At 47.1% G+C, this 15,122-nt stretch overlaps 1 protein-coding gene across 1 annotated transcript; it reads left to right on the top strand.

Moving 5' to 3' along the window:
- Nucleotides 1–11,154: 11,154 nt before the first annotated feature.
- MIXL1 (Mix paired-like homeobox) lies at nucleotides 11,155–12,892 on the top strand (the record flags this gene model as incomplete). The annotated part of the gene is made up of 2 exons (XM_080698699.1): nucleotides 11,155–11,352; nucleotides 12,587–12,892. The coding sequence occupies 2 exons, from the start codon at nucleotides 11,155–11,157 to the stop codon at nucleotides 12,890–12,892; spliced, it is 504 nt and encodes a 167-aa protein (XP_080554825.1).
- Between the last annotated feature and the right edge of the window lie 2,230 nt (nucleotides 12,893–15,122).

Here is a 15,122-nt window from a genome sequence, read left to right as displayed (position 1 = left end):
CAAACCTGCGATCCTCCTGTCTCATCCTCCAAAGTATTGGGATTACAAGTGTGTGTCACCACGCCTGACATGATAATTCTATTTAACACATTATTCAGCCAAATCTATATGAGACTGGTAAAAAATAAGAGATCATTTATGACTCAAAGTTCTGTTTAAACAATAAAAATAGTAGCATATGCCAATAATCCCAGTACTTGGGAGACTTAGACAGTAGATTCTCAGGTTTGAAACCAGCCTCAGCAATTTAGTGAGCAGTTGTCACGGTCACCGTCATCTCCACTATCATCAGTATTTTCATCATCATCACCAGTATTACCATCATCATCGGTTTGCAGGGTGGATACTGCAAACTCTCTGACTGGTCCTGTTTTTAGGTCTTTGAAGCAGTACAGGTAGAGGAGAATTAAGATTTAGATGGTAGGGCCGGGCGTGGTGGCGCGCGCTTGTAATCCCCGTGCTTGGGAGGCAGAGACAGGAGGATCGGTGCAGGTTCGAAGCCAGCCGCGCTGGTGTAAGAGACCCTGTTTCCAAATTTAAAAAAATATAAAAATAGGTCTGGGAGCGTAGCCGGAGGTAGAAGGGTTTCCAGGAACCCCAGAACCACCAAAAAAAAAAAAAAAAAGATTTAGATGGTAGGAACGGTGACCACCCAAAGGTCACCAAGAGACCCATATTCTCCTAGGAAAGTATATGATTTGGAAAGGGCTGGAGGTAGCTCAGAAGTAGAATGCCCCTCACTTCAAACCCCGGTACCATAAAAAATAAAAACAAATAATAAAAATGGGAGTCTGGGCCGGGTGTGGTGGTGCACGCTTGTAATCCCAGCGTTCGGATTGTGGTTTGTGGACAGCCTCAGCTACTTAGGCCCTTTCCAACTCAGTGAGACCCTGTTCCAAAAAATATAAAGACTATCCGGGCGTGGTGGCGTGAGATTGTAATCTGATCGCTCAGGAGGCTGACACAGGAGGATGACACAGGTTCAAAGCCAGCTTCAGCTACTTAGTGAGGCTCTCAGCAACTTAGTGACACCCTGTTTCTAAAGAAAGTATAAAATAGGTCTTGGAGTATAGGCCAGAGGTAGAAAAGCCCCTGAGTTCCACCCCCCAGTACCACAAAAAAACTGTATATATATACACACTAAAAAATAGGACCGGGTGTGTAGCTCGGAGGCAGAATGCCCCTGGGTTCTATCCCCAGTACTGGAAAAAAAAAAAAAGAGTCTGGAATTCAAATGTAATTGAATGGTTTTGCATCAACTACTTATATCTCTAAAACAACACATAAAAAGTTATCAAAGAGCCAGGTGTGCAGGGCTTGGTGGTGCACACTTATAATCCCAGTACTTGGAAGGCTGAGACTAAAAACTAGGGTTGAGGGTGTAGCTTGGAGGTAGAATGTCCCTGGGTTCTATCTGCAGTACCCGCAAAAAATAAATACATAATAAAAATAAATAAAAAATAGGGCTGTGGGAGTAACTTAAAGGTAGAATGTTCCTGGGTTCAATCCCCAGTACCTCAAAAAAAAAAAAAAAAAAAGGCCAGGAGTGTTGGCACACACGTGCAATCCTAGTATGTGGGACACTGAGACAGGAGGATCACAGGTTCAAGAACAGCCTCAGCAAATAGTGAGACTCTAGTCAACCTAGTGAGACCCTATTTCAAAATAAAAATAAAAAATAGGGATGGTGGTGTAGCTCAGAGGAAGAATGTCTGTGGGTTTACTTTCCAGTAACACACACACACACACACACACACACACACACACACACACACACACAGAGAGTTATCAAAGAAGCCAAATGTGGTGGGGTGGCACAAGACCGTAATTCCAGTACTTGGGAGGCTAAGACAGGAGGATCACAAGTTTAGGCTAGGTTCAGCAATATAAGGAGACCATCAGCAACTTAATGAGACTCTTTCAAAAAATTCTAGGGGGAGCCGGTCATGGTGGCGCACGCTTGCAATCCCAACATTTGGGAAGCTGAGACAGGAGGATTGTGGTTTGCAGACAGCCTCAGCTATTACTTAGTGAGGCCCTTTGCAACTCAGTGAGACCCTGTTTCAAAAATAAAAAGACTAACTGGGCGTGGTGGCGCAGGCTTGTAATCCCAGCACTTTGGAGGCTGAAACAGGAGGATCGTGCAGGTTCAAAGGCAGCCTGGGCTATTTATTGAGGCTCTCAGCAACTGAGTGAGACCCTGTTTCCAAATAAAATATAAAATAGGTCTGGGAGTATAGCCCTGGGGTAGAAAGCCCCTGGTTCCATCCTTAGTACCACAAAAATAAATAAATAAATTAATTAAAGACAAAAAATAGGGCTGGGGGTGTAGCTCAGAGGTACAATGCCCCTAGGTTCCATCCCCAGTACCGAAGGGAAAAAAAAATGGTGGGGGGGAGTACTGGAGATTGAATGCAGGGACCTTACCTCCAAGCTACTTCCTGGCTCTATTTTATTTTTTTGTTATTGAAACATGGCCTTGATAGGCCATGCTGACAGGCTGCTGAGGCTAGCCTTGAACTTGTTTTAGCCTCCCAAGTAATAGGATTGCAGGCAATGCCACCATGCCCAGCTTCTGTTTCAAAATTAACAACAACAACATATGGGGTGGGGGCTGAGAGTGCGGCTCAGGGTAGAATGCCTCTCACTTCAATCCCCAGTTAAAATAAAAAAGTTAAGCCGGGCATGGTGCTATGCCTGTAATCCCAGGAGGAGCACAGAATGGAGGCCAGCCCCAGCAATTTACCAAGGCCCTCAGCAACTTAGTAAGATCCTGCTTCAAAATAAAAACTAAAATAATGCTGTTGAGGGTGTTGGTCAGCGGTAGAATGCCCCTGGGTTCACACACACACACACACACACACTCACACACACACACACACACACTAAATAAACGAAAGAAATTTCTTGTATTTGCTAGAATTTGTCTGGCACCCCCTGAGCAACACACAAATGCGTCTTAATATTTTAATACTTTCCTGGCACATTAATACTTTTTGGAGGGTTGTTGTCTTCGGTGCCTTGGAAATGAAAGATGGCTCAGAAGCAAATGCAGAAAGTGAGAGGAAATGAAAGGGACCAGGATCAAAGAAAGGCTCAGGGTGGAGGGCCATCAGCGCCTCCCTGGTTTCCCCTTTAATAAGACACCCAGGGCTTTAGGCTGTGAGAGGGGCTGACTTAAACAAAGAGAGCCCAGGAAGAGAGCACTTAGCACTTGGGGAGGAAGGACAGGCTTGTGTGATATTTAGGTGTCAGGACAAGAAGCCAGGTGTGCTGGCACAGGCTTGTAATCCTAGTAGTTGGGAAGTTGAGACAGGAGGATTGCAAGTTCAAAGTCAGCCTCAGCAATTTAGCAAGGCACTCAGCAACCTAGTGAGACTCTGTTTCTAAACATGAAATAAAACAGGGCGGGGGGTGTAGCTTGGAGGTGGAATGCCTCTGGGTTCATTTCCCAGGAACCAAAAGAAAAAAAAAAAAATTATAGTGAGTATAGTGGGGAATACTGAGAATGAGCCAGTACGTGGGAGGCTGAGACAGGAAGATTGTAGGTTTGAGGCCAGCCTCAATAATTTAACAATACCCTTAGTAATTTGGAGAGATCTGTTTCAAAATAAAAAATAAAAAGGCTGGGGTGTAGCTAGAGGAAGAAGGCCCCAGAACCAAAAAAAGAAAAGAAATATTGAGTCAGGAATGGTGGTGCACGCCTATAATCCCAGCACTTGGGAGGCTGAAACAGGAAGACAGTCTCAGCAAGTAGTGAGACTCTTATCAACCTAGTGAGACCTTGTTTCCAAATAAAATAAAATAGGGCTGGGGGTATCAACCGGATGTGGTGGTGCACACTTGTAACCCCAGCATTTGGGAGGCTGAGACAGGAGGATTGCAGTTCAAGGACAGCTTCAGCTACTTAGTGAGGCTCTCAGCAACTCAGTGAGACCCTGTTTCCAAATAAAGCATAAAATAGGCCTGGGAGTATAGCCCAGAGGTAGAAAAGCCCCTGGGTTCCACCCCCAGTACACACACACACACACACACACACACACACACACACACACACACAATAGGACTGGGGGGTATAGCTTGAAGATGAGAATGCTCCTGGATTCAATCCCCAGTGCAGAAAGACAGGAAGGAAGGAAGGAAGGAAGGAGAGAGAAATAAATAAATAAATATTGAGAAGCTGGGCGTGGTGGCGCACACTTGTAATTCCTGTTCTTGGGAGGTTGAGACAGGAGGATCAGGCAGGTTCAAAGCCAGCCTCAGCTGGCTTAAGAGACCCTGTTTCCAAATAAAATATAATATAGGTCTGGGAGTGTAGCCCAGAGGTAGACGGCCCCTGGGTTCCATCCCCATTACTACCAAAAGAAAAAAAGAAGAAAGAAAAAGATAAAAAGAAAGAAAGAAATATTGAGGACAGAAAATGTGACAGTGACCTCAAAGGTCGTATCCTTCCCAACTTGGGCTCTTGGGCTGTAGGAAGGGCCCTGGTTCTAGATAAAGGTGATTTTTAAAAACCTTACTCTCATTCTTGGCTTTCCCCTGTGATGCAGGAAGTATCTCTGAATCTCTGAGTACTGTCTTTCACTTGTCCTCCCTGTATCTATCTCTTTTTTGTCTTCTTCTTCTTCTTCTTTTTTTTTTTTTTTTTGGTGGTGCTGGAGGTTGAACCCAGTGGCCTTCAATCTCCAAGCTACACCCTCAGGCTATTTTTATGGGGGGGTGTCTAGGGATGAAACCCAGGGGCATTTGGCCTCTGAGCTACACTCCCTGCCCTGTTTTTTATTCTTTATTTTGAAACTGGGTCTCACTAAGTTGCAAAGGGCCTCACTAAGTAGCTGAGGCTGTCTGCGAACCACGATCCTCTGGTCTCAGCCTCCCAAATGCTGGGATTACAAGCGTGCACCACCACAGTCTTGCTGAGTCGCAGAGGGCCTCACTAAGTAGCTGAGACTGGCGGCGAACCTGCGATCTTCCTGTCTCAGCCTTTCAAGTACTGGGTTTTAAGCATGGGCAACAATACCCGGAACACTGATTTTGAGACAGGGTCTCACTAAGTTAATTACTTGCAGAAGCTGTCCTCAAACTTGCAATTCTCCTGTCTCAGCCTCCCAAGTACTGGGATTATAAATTTACACCATCATGCTTGGCTTTTATTTTTATTTTGAAACAGCGTCATGCTTGCTAAGTTGATAAGTCTCACTACTTGCTGAGGCTGTCCTCGAACCTGCGATCTGTAGCAGCCTCTCAAGTACTGGGGTTACAGGTGTGAACCACCACATCTTGGCTCCCTGTGTCTATATCAACATATGTCAGATGTTACTGATGCACTGGATACGAATAGTGCCCAAAAATGCTCAGTAAATCAGGTTTTGTGCCAGCCCTGTGATGCAGACTGAGAACCCAGACCCTCATCTCAGCGACCACTGTCTTCAGCTAACCTTGAACTTCAGCTTGCTATCTGAAACTGGGTAAAATGATGGGCTTCTGGAGTCTTACATTTCACAAACTATTTTTGGGAAAATAGTTTGCAATGCCAGCTTTAGAAAGATAGCAGGCTCTTTTCGTTTTGCAGTTGGGGAAACAGGTATAGAAGAATTACCAAATACTCACTGTATGACTGCAGCAGGGTAACTGAATAAGGAATCTAGAACTTAGATTCATGGAGAAATAGTTATTGGGAGCCAGGCGTGGCGATGCATGCTTGTAATTCCAGTACTTGGGAGGCAGGAGGATTGCAGGCTTGCAGCCAGCCTCAGCAATTTAGCCAGGCCATCAGCAACTTCAAAAGATAAATATTAAATAGGGTTTGGGGTGTAGCTCAGAGGTAGACTGTCCCTGGGTTCAATCTCCAGCAACAGTCCCCAGTAACACACACACACACACACACACACACACACACACACACACACACACACACACACTGTCTGGAAGTCTGTTCCCTGAGTGGGAGAGGATGGAACGAGGTGCTCTGTTCCAGACAGTGAAAGGCCCTTCTCTCCCTCCAGCAGTACAAAATGGCCTCCAGTTTTCCACCTTGGGCTTTAGCCTTTATCCCATCTGAAGCCCGCCCCCCAGCCTATTCGGGAGGTCACTGTCTCTTCCTGCCACCACTTCATGTATCTGTTCTACTTTTCCGTGTAGGAAACTCTTCCTACTGGTGCCTAGGTGGAAGCCAGGGGAGGGTCAGCCCTGCAGCCCTGAGGGCCTGATGGGCCTGTGGTCAGAGCTGCGGCTGGGCAGGCGGAGCGCTGCTACCCACCCGCCACCCCCAGTTTGCTCTCACGCCTCCTTTTGTCTAGCTACCTAACAACAACTACTTATGCAAATACTCAAAAAAGGCTTTTTCCCCTTTCATTTTCTTTTTTGTGGTACTGGGGATTGAACCCAGGGGTGTTTTACCTCCAAGCTATACTTGCAGCCCTTTGTATTTTTTGTTTTGAAACAGGGTCTCCTGTCTGGTTGTGGTGGTGCACACTTACAATCCCAGTACTTGGGAGGTCGAGACAGGAGGGTTGCAGGTTCACAGACAGCCTCAGCAATTTAGTGAGGCCCTCTGCAACTTAGTGAGACAGACTCTACTTCAAAATAAAAATATTAAGCTGGGCATGGTGACACACACTTGTAATCCCAGCATTGGGAGGCTGAGAGAGAAGGATTGCGGTTCGTGGACAGCCTCAGCTACTTAGTGAGGCCCTCTGCAACTCAGTGAGACCCTATTTCAAAATAAAGAATAAAAAATAGGGCTGGGGGTGTTGCTCAGAGGTCGAATGCCCCTGGGTTCCATCCCCAGTACCACACACACACACGCACGCACACACACACACACACACACACACACACACACACACGCACACACACAATTAAATAGGGTTGGGGATGTAAGAGGTAGACTGTCCCTGGGTCCAATCTCCAGCAACAAACAAAAAAGAAAGGAAGGAAGGGAGGGAAGGAGGGAGGGAGGGAAGAAGGAAGGAAGAAAAAAAGAAAGAAAGAAAGAAAGAAAGAAAGAAAGAAAGAAAGAAAGGAAGAAAGAAAGACTCTCTAGGTTGCTGAGGAACCAGGCATCGTGGTGCTTGCCTATAATCCCAGGATTTGGGAGACTGAGACAGGAGAATTGCAGATTTGAAGTCAGCCTCAGCAATTTTGGAGATACCCTCTGAAACTTACTGAGATGCTGTTTCAAAATAAAATATAAAAGCCAGGCATGGTGGTGCACACTTGTAATCCCAGTACTTGTGAAGCTGAGACAGGAGGATCGCAGGTTCACTGCCAGCCTCAGCTACTTAGTGAGGCTTTCCGCAACATAGTGAGACCCTGTTTCAAATAAAGAATAAAAACAGGGCTGGGAATGTAGCTCAGAAGTAGAATGTCCCTGGGTTCCATCCCCAGTGCTGCTAAATGAGTGAATGAATGAATGAATAAATAAATAAATAAATATAAATAAATAAATGGTCTGGGGATATGCCTCAGAGGTAAAATGCCCCTGGGTTTGACCCCCAGTATTCCCCCCAAAATCCCTACACAAATAAAAATTTTTTTCACAACAATTATAAATGCACATAGCCAGGTGTGGTGGTATAAGCCTGTAATCTTAGTACTTGGGAGGCTGAGACAGGAGAATCATGGTTCACGTACAGCCTCAGCTACGTAGGGAGGTCCTTTGCAACTCAGGAAAACCCTTTTTCAAAATAAAGAATAAAAAATTAGGGCTGGGGATGTCGCTCGGAGATAGAATGTCCCTGGGTTCCATCCCTAGTACCGCAAAATAAATAAATAAATAAATAAATAAAATGCATAATTAAAAATAGGGCTGGGAGTGTAGGTTGGAGTAGAATGCCCCTGAGTTCAATCCCTAGTATCAAAAAAGCACATGAATTAAAAAAGCGATAAATCAGTACTGATGTATATAGAAGTTTCCCAGTGTTCACTCCAAGCTTCGTTTCCTTCCTTCCTTCCTTCTTTCCTTTCTTTCCTTCTTTTCTTTCTTTCTTTTCTTTTTGGGAGGGGTGCTGGGGATGGAACCCAGGGCATTCTACCTCTGAGTTACCACACCTGGTTTGTTTCCACTGTACCCTCACAGGATGCTTACTTTTTGTGGTAGTGAGGATTGAACCCAGAGGGGGTCTGCCTCTGAGCTACTACCTTAGACCTCTTTGTTTTGGGTAGGGTCTCACTAAGTGGGTGAAGGTCTGGCTGATTTTTTGAAGCTGGCCTCTAACTGCTATTGAACCTCATGTCCCAGCCTCCCAAGTACCGGGCATCTTTTTAACCAATTTTTTTTTTTTTTTTTTTTTTTTTTTTGGTGGTACTGGGAGTGGAACCCAGGGGCTTTCTACCTCTAGGATATACTCCCAGACCTATTTTATATTTTATTTGGAAACAGGTCTCACTAAGTTGCTGAGAGCCTCACCAAGTAGCTGAGGCTGGCTTCGAACCTGTGCGATCCTCCTGTCTCAGCCTCCCAAGCGCGGGGATTACAAGCGTGCGCCACCACGCCCGGTAGAAATAAAATTGACAGATTTCTTTCTTTCTTGTGGTACTGGGGGTGGAACCCAGAGGCTTTCTACCTCCGGGCTATACTCCCAGATCTTTTTTTATATTTTATTTGGAAACAGGGTCTCACAAGGTTACTGAGAGCCTCACTAAGTAGCCGAGGCTGGCTTGGAACCGTGAGATCCTCCTGTCTCAGCCTCCCAAGCGCGGGGATTACAAGCGTGCGCCACCACGCCCGGCTCCACCTGGCATCTTTTTAACCATCGAAGCAGCTGCAGCTTCAATGAGGGCGTGGTGTATTTTCGGATCTGTAATTGGGATGGGACTGCCTGCTTCCTAAGAACATCCAAAGAGCATAGCCCAGCACAGTGACAACTGTAGGAATTTTGTTTTGTTTTTTAGCTCATGAAGAATAAATGAGCATGAAAATGGGAAAGTCTGACCACCTGTTTCATACATTCTGGGCCTGAAAGCCCCAAAGAGCTAGTAAATAAATGAACGAAGGGTTTGGGAGGAAGGAAGGGGTGCGAGTAGAAAACCAGGTGCTGAGCTTTGTGAGGGCTTAGGGGGCTCAGTTCCGGGACACGCCCGCGCCCCCAGCAGGGAGATCAGGGGGATCCAGCGGAGCCGCCTCCCCCGCGGCGCCCAGGCCACTTCTAGCTGGACACCTGCAGGTCCGCCCGGGTGAGAAGAGCCAGGCTTTTGAAGACGCCCATTAGCATTCTAGAGCAGAGCAGACCGTGCCGGAAAGACCCCCGCCGTCGACGGGCTCCTGGAGCGGGTCACGGGGAGCTGGGGGCCCGGCCCCTCCTAGGGCGTGCTCGGCGGCTCAGCGAGCACGGATTGCTCTTTCTATAAAGCATCTCAGTAGTCGGGAGTGGGGATGCACGCCTGTAATCTCAGCATTTGGGAGGCTGAGACGGGCTCCGATCACGGGTTTGAGACTCTCAACAAATTTAGCGAGACCCTGCTTCAAAATAAAAAATAAAACGGAGGCGGACGTGGTGGCGGACGTGGTGGCGCACGCTTGTAATCCCAGCATTTGGGAGGCTGAGACAGGGGGGTCGCTGTTCGCGGACAGCCTCAGCTACTTTGTGAGGCCCTCTGCAACTCAGTTTGACCCGGGTTCAAAATAAAGAATAATAATAATAATAATAAAATAGGGCGGGGGTGTAGCTGGGAGGTAGAATGCCCCTGGGTTCTATTGTTGTAACCCAGCCAGCGAGAAAAACTGTCCAGAGCCAATTATGTCCGCAAAACCACATTTTATTACAGGTTCGAACCTGGACCCAAGCACCTCTGGCACAGCAGAAATGGCATGGGCCCAGAGCTCCGTTTGGGGGTCGAATTTATGGTTTTACATCAAATTGCAAGTCATTTTTACATCCTTGATGACGTTTTTTAAATTTCCCGCTTTACATAATTCTCCACTTTACATTTCCCACCTAACTTGTTTGGACTTTTTTTTTTTTTTTTTAAGATAACTGGGGTAGGGGTAGGGGCAGGGGGTCTCCTATCTAGGTTTACAGCCCTGGTAGGGGCGGATGCTCTTAGCCGGGGCGGATACCCTATACTTTTAGCTTTTCTAGGAATTTGCCCGTTAATATTGGCCACTTGAACTTACAATTTATGGAGCTTTTATACAATTAAAAACTTTTTTTTGTTTTGTTTTGTTTTTTTGGTGGTACTAGGGGTGGAACCCAGAGGCTTTCTACCTCCGGGCTATACTCCCAGACCTTTAAAATATATATATATATATTATTTGGAAACAGGGTCTCACTAAGTTGCTGAGAGCCTCACTAAGTAGTGAGGCTGGCTTCGAACCCGTGCGATCCTCCTGTCTCAGTTTCCCAAGCGCGGGGATTACAAGCGTGCGCCACCACGCCCGGCACCTTATAAAACTTAAACCAATTCCTAAAGCATCTAACTTCAAACTAGGCATAGGCAGGGGCTTCTTATCTAAGACACAGGCGGTCTGGGCCTGGGCAGCTGCTTTGGGTGTTTCCCGTTTAGCTGCTCTCTGCCTGCCAATTTAAAACTTTTAAACAAAACTTATAAAAACAGATCTAAATATGTGACATTAAGAACTTATTACTTAACTGATTATTAAACACCATACAGAACTAAATTAGTTACCTATTATTATTAACTTTTATTAACACACAATGCACTCATGAATTTAAGGACACACTATAACACTATCCCCAGTACCACAAAAATCCATCCATCCATCCATCCAATAAATACAATAAAACAATACAATAAAGCAGGCTGGGGTGTAGCTCGGAGGTATACCGAACGCCTGTAGGGAAAGCAAAGCAAAACCAACCAACAAACAAGACATCCGATCCGACAGGCATCAGCTGAGCGCGTAGCTCCCCATGGGCTCCAATGGATGAACGGGGGGGGGGCGGGGGGGGACACATGTGCACACGTCACCCCCCAGCAGAAAGCGGGACAACACAGGACTTTATTTTTGGGTACTGGGGATGGAGCCCAGCCGCACTTTACCCTGAGCCGTGCCCCCCCATTTCGTTTCTTACTTGGGGCAGGGGGTCGCGGTCCTGGGCGCGGCCGGGATGTGGATTGCCCCCCCCCCGCGTCTGGCGCCCCCGCCCGGCGCCGCTATAACCGCGGGCGGCGGCCGGCCCGCGTCCCGCCATGGCCGCCGCCGAGTGGCCCCCGCGCCCCGCCGGCCCCGCGCCCGCCCCGCCCGCCCCGCGCCGCCGCCGCCGCACGACCTTCAGCCGCGAGCAGCGGCAGCTGCTGGAGCTCGTCTTCCGCCAGACCATGTACCCCGACGCGCAGCTGCGCGAGCGCCTGGCGCGCCGCACGCGGCTGCCCGAGGCCCGCATCCAGGTGAGCGCGGGGCGCCCGGGCACGGACGGGCACGGACGGGCACCGACCCGGCACCCACCGACCGGGCTGGACGGCCAGCGGGCCAGGCCCGCCGCCGGAGAGCGCCGCCCGGCCGAGTGGGGGGCGCGGGCGCCGCCAGCCGGAGCCTGAGACACGGATCGAGGCTCACGGCCCGCAGCCCAGGGAGGCCCCGTAGCCTGGTGAGATCCCCCTTTTTGAGTTTGATTTTTCAAGATAGCTGGGCTTGGTGCACACCTGTAGTACCCAGTACTTGGAAGGCTGAGACAGGAGGATCGCAGGTTCAAGGACAGCCTCAGCCACTTAGTGAGACTCTGCAACTTAGTGAGACCCTGTTTCAAAATAAAGAATAAAGAATAAAAAAACAGGGCTGGGGCTGTAACTCAGAGGCATTAGAATGCCCCTGGGTTCAATCCCAGGACCCCAAAGCAAAACAAAAAGAGCAGCTTTTTTTTTTTTTTTTTGGGTGGTACTAGGGTTCCTGGAAGCCCTTCTACCTCCGGGCTACACTCCCAGACTTATTTTATATATTTTTATTTGGAAACAGGCTCTCTGAAGCTGGCTTCAGACCTGCGCAATCTTCTGTTTCTGCCTCCCAAGTGCGGGGATTACAAGCGTGCGCCACCATGGCCGGCAAAGAGCAGATTCTAAACAACTCTAGCGGCTTTCATGATGGTGTTCATTCCTAAGAATCTAAGGCTTCTGTTCCACTGGCCCCTTCTTCCATCGCAGGTGTCCTTAGATGACATACAGATAGAGCGAGGCAGCTTTTAGGTTTTGCATGGGGGAATGGTGGAGCAGAGAAAGCCAGGCGTGGTGGCGCACACTTGTAATCCCAGCATTCGGGAGGCTGAGACTGGAGGATCGTGGTTCGCGGACAGCCTCAGCTACTTGGTGAGGCCCTCCGCAACTTAGTGAGACCCTGTTTCAAATTAAAGAATAAAAAATAGGGCAGGGGGTGTAGCTCGGAGCTCGAATGCCCCTGGGTTCTATCCCCAGTACTGCAAAATAAATAAATAAATAAACAAGCAAATAAATAAAAGTAAAAATAGCGCTGGAGGTTTAGCTTGGAGGTAGAATGCCCTTGGGTCCAATCCCCAGCACTACCAAAAAAAAAAAAAAAAAAAAAACATATAAAAATAAAACAAGTCTGGGGGTTTAGCTCTGGGTAGAATGCATACTTCCTATGAACTGCGCGTTTCCCTCCGCCTTGCAGGTGTGGTTTCAGAACCGTCGTGCCAAGTCCCGGCGTCAGGGTGGGAGATCTGCTCAGGCTTCAGGGCGGCCGGAGCTCTTCCTCAACCACTCTGCTCCTGGGACTGAAGAAACACTTGTGAAGCCTCAGCTGCCTCTGGAGGGCAACAGGAACTACCTGCCCAACCTCAGCATAGCTGGAGAGGGCACGCAGGACCCTAGCTGCCAAGGTCAGAATGTGGAAACCTACTTCCCTCTCTCTGAAGACGTTCGTTCACACCTGGACTCCTGGGAGGAACACATCTTTTCAGCCTTTGGTAACTTCTGAGGATTCCAGGACAATTCAGGACAAGCCCAAAAGAGCTGTGACTGATACTCAGCAGAATACTGTCCTGTCTGCCTGCCATGTCAACCTTATTGATGGTTTTGACAGCTGTCTCTTGCCTTAGAAGCTTTCTCCTTTTTTGCCAATTTTTTTTTTTTTTTTTTTTTTTTTTGCCCACGGCCTATTCCTTCTCCCCACCCGGGAGTTCCGACACTGGTGTGTACCCACGCATCACCAACTCACCAACGCACCAAGTCGCACGTGTGCGCTGCTCCGCCGGCTTGCCAGGACTGTTGCGTGTTTTTGGATCCGTTGTTCAGGGCGCTTTCTTTTCCTCACAAGAACCCTGTGCTTGACTCCCTTTCTTGTCCCTGAAGCTGCATCTTCTGGTTCCTCCAGGGTCTGGTTCACTCCTGCTGTCTCCTCTGCCCTCAGCTGGCCACCAAGATGTATTACTTTTTTAAAAAATTGAATACTTATTTTTTGACTGATAAATAAAAGTTATATATATTTATGGCATACAACATATGTTTTTATATTATATATATGAAATTACATATTCAAATCATATGTCAAATACAATGTGAAATGTTGAAATAAAGACTTTTTTTGGTACTGGGGGATTGAATCCAGGGACATTCTACCTCTGAGCTTCACCCCAGCTCTATTTTATTTTTATTTTGAAATAGGGTCTCACTAGGTCGAAAGAGTCTCACTACTTGCTGAGGCTGTTCTTGAACCTGGGATCCTCCTGGCTTAACTTCCCTAGTACTGGATCACAAGTGTGCATTATCACCCCCAGCTCAACTAATACTTTTCTACACACCCCACTGCAATTTTATTTTTTTTTAATTTTTTAATTTTTTTGGTGGTACTGGGGGTGGAACCCAGAGGCTTTCTACCACCAGGCTATACTCCCAGACCTATTTTATTTGAAAACAGGGTCTCAATAAGTTGCTGGGAGCCTCACTAAGTAGCTGAGGCTGGTTTAGAACGTGTGCGATCCTCCTGTCTCAGCCTCCCAAGTGCTAGGATTACAAGTGTGTGCCACCACGCCTGGCTTGCAACTTTATTTTAATTAATTACTTAATTAATTATTTAATTAATTTTGTGGTACTGGGGTTGGAGGTTCTACCTACAAGCTACCCCTGCCTTACTTTTTTTTTCCCCCAGTACTGGGGATTGAACCTAGGGGACTTCTACCTCTGAGCTACGCCCCCAGCCCTATTTTTTTTATTCTTTATTTTGAAAGAGGGCCTCACTAATTAGCTGAGGCTGGTCTTAAACCTGAGATCCTCCTGGGATTATAAGCGTACACCACCATGCCCAGCTTCCCTGCTGCCATTTTAAACTTATAATTGACTAAGAATCACATTAAAACATAAATCTTAGCCAGGCGTGGTGGTGCACGCTTGTAATCCCCGTGCTTGGGAGGCGGAGACAGGAGGATCGCGCAGGTTCCAAGCCAGCCGCGCGCTGATTTAGGAGACCCTGTTTCCAAATAAAATGTAAAAATAGGTCTGGGAGTGTAGCCCGAAGGTAGAAGGGCTTCCAGGAACCCCAGTACCACCAAAAAAAAAAAAACCAAAAAAACCCCCCATAAATCTTACTTAGTGAGGCCCTCTTCAACTAGTGAGACCCTGTCTTAAAATAAAGAATAAAAAACAGGGCAGGGGGTGTACCTCGGAGGTCGAATTCCCCTGGGTTCCATCCCCAGACCCGCAAAACACACACACACACACACACACACACACACACACACACACACACACACACACACAAAATGTAAATCTTGAGCTAGGCATGGTGGTGCAAGTTTGTTATCCCAGTTCTTGGTAGGCTGATAGGACAATTGTAGGTTTGTACCCAGCCTCAGCAACTTAGGCCTTCCGCAACTCAGTGAGACCCTGTTTCAAAATAAAGAATGAGAAAATAGAGCTGGAAGTATAGCTCAGAGGTAGAATGTCCCTGAATTTCACCCCCAGTACTGCAAATAAATAAATAAATGTAAATAGAAATAAAGAATAAAAACAAAAATAAAAACAAATTATGGCTCATAGATAGAATGCCCTGGATTCAATCTCCAGTATCAAAAAAAAAAAAAAAAATAGCATAGTATAGTGTTGTACACTGTAATCTCAGCATTTTTTTTTTTTTTTTGTGGTACTAGGGATGGAACCTAGAGCATTCTACCTCTAGTCTACACTCTCAGCCCTATTTTCTAAATTTATTT

Source organism: Muscardinus avellanarius (assembly GCF_963383645.1).
Source record: "Muscardinus avellanarius genome assembly, chromosome: 7".
In the NCBI taxonomy this organism is placed as follows: Eukaryota; Metazoa; Chordata; class Mammalia; order Rodentia; family Gliridae; genus Muscardinus; species Muscardinus avellanarius.
This window is presented reverse-complemented; position numbering and strand designations above follow the sequence as displayed.